Source organism: Rhineura floridana, chromosome 5, assembly GCF_030035675.1.
Source record: "Rhineura floridana isolate rRhiFlo1 chromosome 5, rRhiFlo1.hap2, whole genome shotgun sequence".
Lineage (NCBI taxonomy): Eukaryota > Metazoa > Chordata > Lepidosauria > Squamata > Rhineuridae > Rhineura > Rhineura floridana.
Genome location: NC_084484.1, coordinates 160,874,354 through 160,887,326, shown reverse-complemented (window position 1 = coordinate 160,887,326; position 12,973 = coordinate 160,874,354). Strand labels below are relative to the sequence as shown.

The 12,973-nt window shown below is 41.2% G+C and overlaps 1 protein-coding gene across 4 annotated transcripts in view; it reads right to left on the bottom strand.

The window, feature by feature from the left end:
- CWF19L2 (CWF19 like cell cycle control factor 2) overlaps positions 1-12,973 on the bottom strand; it is a 133,417-nt gene that overhangs the window by 113,819 nt on the left and 6,625 nt on the right. For all 4 annotated transcript variants that reach the window (XM_061628682.1, XM_061628684.1, XM_061628686.1 and 1 more), the window contains exons 2-3: positions 3,909-4,019; positions 1,948-2,061 (exon numbers count right to left, since the gene is read on the bottom strand). In XM_061628682.1, the coding sequence (XP_061484666.1) occupies positions 1,948-2,061; positions 3,909-4,019 (225 nt within the window). The remainder of the gene's footprint in view (positions 1-1,947; positions 2,062-3,908; positions 4,020-12,973) is intronic.

Here is a 12,973-nt window from a genome sequence, read left to right as displayed (position 1 = left end):
GAGGCCCTTCTCCATATGTCTTTGCCAAAAAAGGCAAGGTGGATGGCTGCAAAGAAAGACCTTTCCAAAGGTAGCACTCCAGTTGTGAAATGCCCTCTCTAGAGACTTGCCGACTTCGCAGTCTTTTCAGTGCCAGATGAAACCCTTTTTATTTTCCTAGGCTTTCCAGTTTTAAAAACATGATTTAGTGGTTTGCAGATCTTTGACACTACAATGTCACATTGGTTTTATTCTGATGCTGTTTTCAATTTGTTTCTGATTTTATGTTGCATTTCATATTTCATGTTTTTTTTAAAAAAATAGTGGACACCACCAATATTTATTTTATTAATGGACGGTATTAAACACTATAAATAAATAGAATTGTCAATTCAACCCCTGCTTTTGTATGAAAATAACCCAAACACTGAAATAAGAGCAGGTCAAAGTAAATTCACAGACTAAGAGAAAGCATCACAACCATAAAACATAAAGAGTTGCCTTATATCAGACGTGGAGAGCCTTTGGCCTTTCAGATGTTGCTGAACTACAACTCCCATCAGCCCCAGAAAGCATGGCCAATGGCCAGGAATAATGGGAGTTGTAGTTCAGTCGCATTTGCCGCCCTGGGTTCCTGCTGGGAGGAAGGGTAGGATATATATATCCCAAAGGAGTCTTTGGCCCTCCTTTAATATACATATATACCTGCCTTACATAAAGTCAAACCAGTGGTCAAACAAGCCAAGTATCATCTAGTCTGACTTGGAGTAATTCTTCAGAGGGTCAGATAAAGGTCCTCTGCTACTGAGAGCCATTAAATGGAGAAATGAACCTAGGACCTTACACTTGCAGCACATATGCTCTAATTTTGTATGACGGCACTCATCACAGCCACTGGAAAAGCATCAATAGAAGCAATAGTTGGAACAATTATTTCCCTGCTCCAAGCATCCCACTAGAAGTACCACCACCACATGAGTAATGACATCTGTGCTGAGAGTGCCACAGAGATGTGAAGAGACACAGTAAGGAATTTGCCTTTCACTGATGTTACTTCTGCTTCTTCCAGAAGCACTCACATGAGCACTAACATGCCACTGTACCAGGATGCAGTATCTCCAGTTGTGAGCTCAACTTTCTGTCAATTCACTGAACAAATTGTGTCTGCCACTGGCATTGTGTTTGAGAGGTGTTACAACGGCAACAGAGAAAACTCCCTTGGCAATGCTTCCTTCTCCAATCTACAAGCCACTTTTACATAAAATAAAATGGTAGCCTTTTTGTTGTACCCCCCCCCAGTGAGTGGCTCAGGGGTTACGTGCCCTGCCGCCTGTGCAGCCGTGGGCAAGCTGCATAGTCCCAAGGAGCCTAGTTGCCCCCCAGCTGGCAGTTGCAGATAAGGAAGGCCTGGCTTGTGCAGCTGTGGCAAGCTGAGCAGGCCCTGGCCAGCTGGGGAAGACTAGCCTCAGAGGGAGGCAATGTAAACCCCCTCTGAATACCACTTGCCATGAAAACCCTATTCATAGGATTGCCATAAGTCAGGATTGACTTGAAGGCAGTCCATCTCCATTTTCATTTTGTTTATATATTTGTGGCATTTATATTATTTATGTATTATTCAAACTATTTCCGTGCCAGCTTTCATGTGATCACATGAAAGTGGCGTACAAATATATATTATGTTAACATTTTCTTACAGAAAAAACAGGAGCCACCACTAAGCCAAGACAGACAGTATTACGGCCAGTTGGTATCAAGGTCCAGCAAAGGCCTAAGAGAATAAATAAGATGCTGCCCAATAGCAGCGGAGATTGGATCTACACTTTTTGTTTTAAATGGGGTTGATGCTATATTGTACCAGCAATGGTTCTTTGAAAGTACACAATGTATTTATCTCTTAAGTATATAATCTCAAATACTGATGGCACAACTCTTTTACCAACTGGCGACTCAGATCATAAAACTTACAGAAGGGCTATCAGATGAATCATTGTTTTTTTTGGCTTTGTGCTTCTTCCTCTTTTCTTTTTTGTGTTTTTTTAAATGCTTCTCCTTTTTCTTCTTTTTTGTAACAGAATGTTCCTACATAAAGAAACAGTGATATCAATGTGTCAGGCAACCAAACTAGAAGTAGCATTTTTAAATTGCAAAACATCTTCAATATCAAGTTCATCAAGCTTCTTTGCTTCTCCATTACTTCTGATGTTTCTCCAGATTAGATTTATTTTGCATTCTAGATACTTTTGTAATGGCAGACTTCATTGCATCTCACATTCAGTGTCCTCGGACAGAAAGGCAATAAGTATGTTTTACAAATACATGAAGCAGAAATATATTTACGTTACACAACAAACATATAAACTGGATTTTTTTTTTAAAAAAGTAAAAATATTATCACCACCAAAGAATTAAAGATTTCAGTTAATTCACTGCAAACAGCTCTTTCTCCCCATTTCTCATCATCAGAGTTCTCCCAAACAGCCTCGTGCCACATACCCTACTATCTGAGTTATGATCTCCCTGTGTGGGACTTATATCAGGGATGGGAGACCTGTGGCCCTCCAGATGTCGTTGGGTTACAATTCCTACCAACCCTGACAGCTGGCCGGAGGATCCTCATCTCTGATTTATATATTGGTGCATGTCCTAGACTCTGTTGTGGGCAGGCTGTATGGCAATGATTTTTTAAACTCTGGTCTCCTCTCTGTTAAGTTGAATGGGAGGAATTTTCTTCACACCAGTATTGTAGCCATAGTAAACTTTCACCATCGCTGGAAGCATGTTTGTTTGTTAGATTTATATTTTGCCCTTCCTCCCAGTAGGAGCCCAGGGCAGCAGGGTTTGAAAGGATGTAGGATTTGGCATAAGTCTGTTTGTGCCCTGGCCACCTACACTGCCATTCTGTTTTGACTGCTACACCAGCAGGGTTGAGCTGGTATTACAAATATGCTGCTGTGTCCATGCAGCTGTGCTAGGATAATTCACGTGAATGGACCTCCACTATATTTTACAAAGCCCATCAGCTGACAAAAGATGGTGATCTTAAGGCTCAGGCAGGTACCTACCGATGGCCCATTTAAAAACAATTAAGGAGTGGAACAATTAAAGAGGGGGCCATACACACATCCTTTGACTGGGAGTGCCACAAAAACGAGAGCACCACTGAAAAGGATTATGCCTTTCCAGATCTTGCAGAAGATTGTTTATTTTAAATATTTATCTGCTGCTATAAGATGTCTCTACCGTCTCCCACACGAATCTGCATGATCCTTAAAATCTGCCTCAGAGGGCCTTTCCCAGATGCCTCTGCCTCCAGAGACATTATACAGTTCAAGTGTGGGGACCCTTTGGCCCTCCGGATGTTGATCAACTACACTGTGGATGAGAGTTGTAGTTCAGCAACATCTGGAGGACCACATGTTCTCCACACCCATTGTATATAGTGGCGGCAGCTGCAGAGCCTTTTCAGTGACAGAGCCAGTATTACAGTCACTTCAGCAACAACTCTTTACTCTGCTTTTAACATTATAATATTTTGACAATTTAATTTAAAGCCTATTGAAACTTTTTTTTCCCATTTCATTTTTTTCCTCTTACTGGGAGAAAGGGCGGGATATAAATCTAATAAATAAATAAATAATTTTTAAAGCCAAAGGGGTTTATCATGTGTTATATTTTAGTTTTAGTCAATTCACTTAGGCAATTAACTATCAGGAAACAGACAGTGGTGCAGAAGTTTGATATTTGTTCTTAAGCCTTTGTTACCTGTCCGCACATCTTTGGAAAGTGAGCAAGTGGAGCATATTTTACAGAGCAAACAAACACAACTGCAGTACCAAAACCAGCATCATTTTATGCGATGTTGCTTTGGCACAGCGGTTACAACTTCATCATCTCAAATATTTATTAGCTGGTGCTACAAGCATCACCTTTCCCAGTTCTTCTAAACGTTCATTCACATCAGGCAGCATCCACATATCCTCCCCTCGCAATCGCTTCAGCTCTTTGCGTCGCTCTTCTTTTTCATAATCCGCTTTTGCCTGAAATGGAGAAAGGAAGGAGGATAAGAATTAATTACTCAATGGACAAATATATGCGTAAATACTGAATACTTTGGTGAGATACTCTGTTTTATTTATTTTATTTTATTATTTTATTTATATCCCACCCTTCCTCCCAGCAGGAGCCATGGGCGGCAAACAAGGGCACTAAAAACACATCAAAACATCAGAAAAACAGATCTTAAAATACATTAAAACAACTTTAAAAACATTTTTTTAAAAAAAGCTTTAAAAACATCTTTTAAAAAGGGTTAAAAACATATTGTTAAAAATAAAAAAAAGTATTAAAAGCAATTCCAACACAGACACAGACTGGGATAGGTCTCAACTTAAAAGGCTTGTTGAAAGAGTAAAGTATGCAATGACCTGGTTTTTTGAGCTACTTTAATTTGTCAGACCAATGATGCATTAGGATGAAGAGTTTAAAGAAAATGCAAAAGAATTACAATGAGCTTTATTTCTTCGCTGAACGTTGCAAGAAGATCTGAAAAGCAATGCATATATTTGGCCACACAAGCAAAATGGAATTCCCAATATAGTCCATTATAGCAAAAACACAGTCCCACACCACATTAAAGATCTGGGACTCGCTTTGTCAAATGTGTGAAAAAACATTTCTATGAGTTTGATCAAAATTACAAGATATGTACAAACTCCCCTATTTTTCCCCCAACATAAGCAAAGTGCTAAACAGCTGATGTAGTAGAACAAGCTGAGCACCTGGGGGCTTATGAGTCCAAACACAGTGATTTATTGGGTCATCACTGCAGTCACTCAACCAAGGAATACTTAAATGACATTAACTTATACCACTTTACCCTCGTCACTCATTTTACAAAAGCTTTCACATAAGTTAGTTGTCTAGTCCTATGAGCTACTGTACTGAAAAATAAATGTGTAGAAACAGGTACAACAACTGCCATACCAGTGCAATAGTACAACCTGTAGCACTGCACTACTGCTGTGAACTGATCTACTAGGTCTTTCTACCTAGTACAGCTTGGTAAATCAGCACCATTTCCATAACAAAAAGTAAATTTACCAAGTGTATAACCGTGGTGATGCATCCCACCATGCCAGAACACAAGAGCCCTGTTCAGACATTCAGCCTGAACATGCAAAGGCAAGATATTATGTAGGGGGTTGAGGGCAGGCATACCAGCCTCGCCCTCACAACATCCCAGTGTGTGCCACCCCCCTCACTCCAAACATACACATATTTAGCCCAAAGGTCTGAAGGGAGCTTCTAAGCATGCTCATCAGAAAAATGGGGGGATCGGGGGGGGAAGGTCTGGAGGAGAAACAAGGGAATTTTTTTTTCATTTTTCCAGGTTTTTTCTGGGCTTTCATATTTCTACCCCAAACATCTCCAAATCTGCTCCAGAGGGTTAGGTGAACCCCCAGAACAAATTTAGGGGTTGTACAGGGGATAGGGTGGGAGAGACTGTTCTGTCACAAAAGGAGAAATCCATGTGCTGATGGAACCTTAGCGCTATGCTTAATGCAACCCCATGTCCCCATCACAGGCCCACACATTCTTAGGACTGTGGGTGTAAGCAAGGAAGACTCGTCACTCCACTATACTAGGTTTCAGGCCAGACTAGATTACCGATGATGTACCGTTGCTGCTCCTCCAATACACAGCCCTGTGCCACTACCTCCTCTTCCTGTCCCACAAAAAACAACCAGTAATACAAAACAGCTGAAGCTGCACTCCAAGTTTTCCCACCTCACTACATTATCTGTAGGTTGGAAAGCAATGGCATGATGATTTTATATTACTAGAAGGTAGCAAGGGAAACGGGGGGCTGCTGTTTTCAGCAGCAACCCAAATTCTCTGCAACGTCAAGTTCTGACCTTAGTCACTCAAGAAAGTTTCATTATAATCAACACCAGGCAAAAAAGACAGTTCAGGTGTTAAATACAGAATTGTCTACTAGAGCTTTCCTCAACCTAGTGCCCTCTCAATACTATAGACTCCTACTCCCATCATCCCCAGCCAGGAAGGCCAATGGTCAGGGATGATGAGAGTTGTAGTCCAACAACATTTGGAGGCCACTGTGTTGACTACCCCTGAATTTCATCCATAAATTGCAATATTCAATCATTCCCACCTCTCAGCGATCCCAATGAAAAAAGATTTTGTCCAGACTGAAGCAGAATTGAAAATCAGGTAGTGACCTCTTGTTCCATTTGCCTAATGCAATCACACATAGCTTACTGACATCAATCTCTTCCTTCCCTTCTATATTTTATAATTAAATCCCCTGGTAGTTTCAGGTTTCTTCTTTTCTGCACTATAAAACCAAGCCTAATTGTTTCACATTTCTCAACTCTCACCCAGTGCGAGCATTTCATTCTGAGCCAGAGCTCATTAGCACTGTCCAACACCACAGAAACACCCACCAATGTTGCTTTTGCCCTCACAGATGAATTTATACCTTCCAGTAACTTTCCTTCATGTCATGAACACTGGCTGCATTTAACTTCTACTGTTCCAGGCACATTAGGAAGTCTAATGCTTTCATACATCTGACAGATGTGCACACACGAACATGCACCAACTAGAACTTCTAGGAGCCAAGTTTGCTGCTGCATATGTGGAATGGCCCTGAGAGAACTTTCTAAGAGGACATACCAACACAACAGTTGTCCATCTTTGGAATCTGTAGATGAATTCCAGGTCCCGATACATTATTTTCACAACAAAAGAACATAAGAAGAGCCTGCTTGATCAGGCCAATGGCCCATCTAGTCCAGCTTCTTGTGCTCACAGTGGTCAACCAGATGTCCATGGGAGTCCAGCAAGCAGGACTTGAGTGCAAGAGCACTCTCCCCTCCTGCGGCTTCCAGCGACAGGTTTTCAGAAGCATACTGCTTCTGACTATAGTGGAAAAACACAGCTATCATGGCTAGTAGCCACTGATAGCCTTATCGTCCATGGATTTGTCTAATCCTCTTTCAAAGCCATCCCTTTTCCTCTTCCTTGGATAGACATTGTCCTTCCCAAGGCCCTCATAGCTCATGATAGCAGAAATGCTACCATCCTTAAGAGTGGGACGCACTATAATGTCCCTGCAGGCCTCATCCACAAACCTCTCTGCCTCTCTCAGCTTCTCCAGGCCAGCCATCTTGGGCTAGAGGAAACAAATCTGTTCCCAGAGAGAACATAATCTCACTACTTCTTCAGTGATCATGACGACACAACACCAAACAGCAGAGCTGGTTACCAAAACCATGATGAACTATGGCCTTTGACACAAACCAACCAACTTCATACTTTAGCTATTAATCTATATATTTCAGTACCTATCAAGACACTAATGGCCTCAAAAGATCGCCTACTAGCTTCCAAGAATTTCTGTGTTTCAAACTTGCTTACCACTCCATGATAAACTAAATGGGTAGAGCACAGCCCTACCTGGATGAGAGATGGAGAGGGAGTGGTTATGTTGATATTTGTATGGTACTATATTGTACTAGACAGAGATGGTGGTTATAAATTATGCTTATTGTTGCGGTGTATTTTTGTAGGCCAGATGTTTGCTTTGTAATAAATGGCAGGCTGGGGATTAGCTGTGTTCTCTGCAGAGTTGGTAGTAATGCATGAGAGTGAGGCTTGCATGTGGAGAATTGCTAGGGATGTGTTCAGGATAGGCTCCTGGGAGGAGTGGGGGAATGTGGGTACACATTTCTATTTCAGTTATTTTGCTTAGTTACTAGTTACGCTGTTTTATGGAGTTTTATTGTGCTCGATTTTTATCCGGGATTTTTTTATGTTTAAGAGAACATATTGTTTTCCTGCTAATTATGCAGCATTAAATGTCTGTTAAATATGCGGCTGTAAATGTCTATTTTGTATTTGACCTTCAGCTGTAATGTTTTATTTTGATATTTTGTAATGCTTTACTTCAGATGTGGTGAACCTTGGGACTTCCAGCTGTTGCTGAAGTACAACTGCCATCAACCCCAGCAAGCATTATTTATTATTATTATTATTGTATTTACTACCCACCCTTCACCAGGGCCAGGGATTGTGGAAATTGTAGTTTAGCAACACCTGGAGGACTAAAGGTTTGCTATTGTCTGGTCAAGCTGCCGTGCCAATGCACCAAGCCCCCTTACCCTTTAGGTGGCGGGTACATACCAGGACACCAGTTAGCTAGTCCACTCAATGCCATCCCTCCCTCCATAATAGCATTAACAGCAGAGGGAGGGCGGGGGGGGAGAGAAGAGAATCCGGGAGCCCCCAGTGCACAGGCAGGTAGACAAACTTGCTAGCACATTTTAAAAGCAAAAAAAGATAAAGAACGTTATCTTCCATTATGTATGACAAAACTCTAACTATTCAAGCACATCCACGTTTGAAAATGCACACAGAAGCCACCCTACAATGTTCTTATGCAAAGAGAGAGAAAAATATGAAGATGGAGACAAAGGGACACTTTCGGGAAAATCCTTTCAAAACCCGTTCTGTATGAAATTTGAGAAAATAACCAGTTTACCAGGCAGAGGAATGTCACAGTGTATTAAACCTTGCACAATAGCTCCAATATCTCGATGAGGTGAAAAGTGTTTTTGTATAAAATCATAGCTATATTCCTGAGAGACTTGATATAGTTCCCAGGAGCCCCTCCAATAACCCCTCTTCCATTATTTTCAGAAGCAATGTTAAACGTTATATTTTTCACAAGCAGAAAAATGACAGAAAGAATTTCGAGTGCACTTGAAGGAACAGTCAAATATATGTCATGAGCCCCGGGGTGCCAACAGGGTCTGGTCTGGAGAGACAGACAGACAAGGAGGTGGGAACCGAGTACCAAGGGGAGGAGAGTTGTAGCAACCCAGAATGGAGGGCAGAGGTTTTGCCCCATTGACTCTAGCTTTGAGGGAAGGGTAGTGGAGAGCCTCACTGGGAATTGGGGAAGACTTTGATCGGGGGAGAGGGGGCTGAGGAGGCAGAGGTTAAGCCACAGCCAAGGGAACAGGACACTGTCCCAGTGCCTTCATTGGTGGCAGGAGACATACATGCCCTGCAAAAGTGCACTCCTGCAAGAGCACCATTTTCATAAAGGGGAGAGAGCCTCACAAGTAAGCTCACCACATCTCACCTTTAAAAGCTTGGTGGGAAGGGCAGGATAAGTTGTTGGGACATCTTCACTGCTTGTGTCTAGTCTTGAACTTCTGAACCTGCTCTTGGACTCTCGAATCAGCTCTCCTGTATTCTATGCCTACTGCAGAACCTGTACTGTTGCTCAGGTGAATACAGCTTTCTCTCTTATTTCCAAGTACGAGCCTCTGTTATCTTGTTTTGGGCTGGGAGCTAGGACAATATGCTACAATTTCCGTTCGCAGCAACACTGGTTCACACAAAAAAGGCTTCAGGAGGACCAGTAGGATTTTAAAAAACTCACTGAAAAGCACACCATCCTACCACATCATACCACACACAGCTTTTGAAACTTCTCTTTGTTTCAAAAATGGTATATCCTATAAGGTGGGGAGTCTTTAAGAAATAGAAGCTAAGAATCCTCTCCGGCACACGTAACTAAAAGATCTTGGGATCCAAGCCATACCTACTCACATTTGACAAGTTGACGTTTAATTTTTCCATGGTTTAGTCACAAACTAAGAGCAAATATATCACATCTTCTCAAGCATTGATCACATATTGAATGTCTAAGCAATCTATAAAGGATAGATGAAGGGGGAAATCTAGTGCATGAACTGTCAAGCAGAAACCTTTGATGTACTGATTGCCTGGAATGCAGTTTTAATAAATAAACCCCAGCGACATTAAGATTGTTTTATTGCTTTTATCTTTAATACAATAACTTAACTTGTTAAATGCTTTTAAGGCTGCAATCCTATGCACAATACTTGAGAGTTGGGCTAACTGAGCTCCAAAGAGATTATTGACAAGAAAACACAAGACAAGCAGTAAATTAATCTCATGCTTTCCTAAAGCAGGCCCTACTCAACTATTTTATTTTTATTTTTATGAAATGTCAATTCAAAATGAAACCTGGTCACAGCATCTGTTTCCACAGTAATCAGATACCTTCAGAAATGCTAGTTCAGGCTTTGAATGAGGCTGACAGCACCAGTCAATGCACCCGTGACATCCCCTCAGGCACCACAACTGTTTTCAAAAAATATTCTGGTAATTGCAGTTCTACTGAACTAGTCTGCATTTTGATGACCTGTCACAAACCAGCGAGCAAAAGACAACCACGTTTTGTCACATTGTCTTTCACACCTTCCACTGTTCTCCAGGGTAGAGACTCTGATCTCGATAGCCTTTCCCTAAGGCAGGCAGGCGATCCACACTAAAGGAATTCAAACTACCGTGCTGCTATGTCCCAAGTCATCTCCCTCAACATTCGGCCCCATGCCACCTTGCATTTAGCAGGCGCAAAGGACATCCATTCAAAGTTGCTTGGATTTTTCGTTCTGCATACTTCCATCATATCAATAAGCAAAAACAAACCAAGGAAAGTGTTACACTTAAGAGCCTAACTATGTATTAGAGGAGTCAGGGGACTTTTACTAAGACAGCATCCTTGTATCATGTTTTTCCACTAACATGTAACATCACATATCCCAGATCATGATATTGGATTTCCCTAGACTCACTTCGTATCATAGTGGCAGGAATGGGGAAAACTGCACTATCACAACATGGAATTAAATAAACCAACATGTTATGGAGGAGAACTCAACTTGGGAATGACTTTTCAGCATCATCCCCATGTTATTCATGTCGTGTAGTCATGCTCCCTTTCCACCTTATAGTTCTAGCACTGTTTGTTGTTATGTGCTTTCAAGTCGATTACAAGTTATGGCGACCCCATGAATCAGTGACCTCCAATAGCATGTTGTAAACCACCCTGTTCAGATCTTGTAAGTTCAGGTCTGCGGCTTCCTTTATGGAATCAATCCATCTCTCGTTTGGTCTTCCTCTTTTTCTACTCCCTTCTGTTTTTCCAAGCATTATTGGCTTTTCTAGTGAATCATGTCTTCTCATTATGTCTCCAAAGTATGATAACCTCAGTTTCATCATTTTAGCTTCTAGTAAGACTTCTGGTTTAATTTGTTCTGACACCCAATTATTTGTCTTTTTCACGGTCCATGGTATCCACAAAGCTCTCGTTTCAAATGAGTTTATTTTTCTCTTATCCCCTTTTTTCACTGTCCAACTTTCACATCCATACACAGAGATCGGTAATACCATGGTCTGAATGATCCTGACTTTAGTGTTCAGCAATACATCTTTGCATCTTTTCTAGTTCTCTCATAGCTAGCCTCCCTAGTCCTAGCCTTCTTCTGATTACTTGACTATTGTCTGACTGCGCCAAGGTATTGATAATCCTTGACAAGTTCAATGTCCTCATTGTCAACTTTAAAGTTACATAAATCTTCTGTTGCCCCACAATGAGACAATAGGATTGCACTGTAGAGCTTATGACAGCTAACCACCTTTCCTTATTGCACTGAACAGAAGCAAGTGTCTGAAACCAGCATTGCATTTAAGTGCTCACCTGGTAGTCATAGGTGACAAGCAATTCCATTTAGGCAGCTAAATTCCATGCAAGCTAGCAGAGGAGGAATATCACATTCAGCCCTCCTCGGCACCCAGTACAGGACCTAAGCTGACTGCCAGAGAAGGGAAGACACCCCCCCTCCTCCTCACACAGTGCACAAATAGTTAAACTAGGTACATGGTTAAACTAGAGAACTCTTAACACAAGATGTGGAGGTGGCTGTTGGCGTAGGATTTTGAAAAGGGTTTAGACAAATTCTATTGTCCTCATGTCCAGCTTGTACATTTCTCATAGGCATCTGGCTGGTCACTGTTGGAAACAGGAAGCTGACTAGATGGACCACTAGCCTGATCCAGCAGCGGTCTCATGTTTTTAAATGCTGCAGGAGGGATGCAATTATCCACTGGCCCATAGCAGGCTAGTAAATATTTTTGCAGACTAATAATTTTCATGAGCTTACTTACAAGGCAATATTTTGTGTAAAGAATCATTCAGGCCACTCACTGGGTATCGCACAGAAAGAATAGGCAACTACACTATCTTTTTTTTACAAAAAAAGTTTTATTTATGATTTCCCCCCCCCAAAAAAAAAAGCATACAATGCACACTCTGGATTCCGAAGCACTTGAAAAACAGTAACAAGAACCTGTTAAAGCTCACCTTCCCCCAACAGTTTCAGGTATTATATCAGATTTCTTTTTCTATCTAATAGGTCATCTTAAAAGGTCAAACCATGTGACCATGCATGGATGGCGAATTCATTGGGTGGTTCTGGTTGCTTTACATATTGAATAAAGCAATGCCAGGTAGTAATAAATTTGTCCGAATCCGCTTGTGTGATTTTAGTCTGGGTAAGTTTTTCCATTAAAGGTGTGTACCAAATCCTTTGAATCCATTGTTCCAGAGCAAGATTATTTACAGTTTTAGTAGGCTATTGTTTGGTGCGCTGCCACTTGCAGAAAGGTTATCAACTCCTTATGTTTCAAACTCTTTTGTTCATCAACAGAGTGTTAATACTGTCAGTCTTGGATAGCATTCAAAATTTCACCCAGTCATTGTTCCTATCTCCTTGAAAACATCCTCCCAAACTTTTTTATTTTGTCACAGCTCCACCGCATATGGAAAAATGTCCCTAGATGATCATATCCCCTGCAGCAGCTCGAGCTAATTTGCAGGTTAATACGGTGGCATTTTAATGGAGTGTAATACCATCTGTGTACAATCTTAATATTGTTGTCCCTTATTTTTGGAGACATGGATTTGTTTATCCCAAATGCTGCTCCAATCATTCTCTTCTATTTGATAATTTAAGTCCTCTTCCCACATGTGTTTTAGAGGTATTAAGTCATCAGACATCACCTCATTCATGATTTTGTATACTGTGGATAA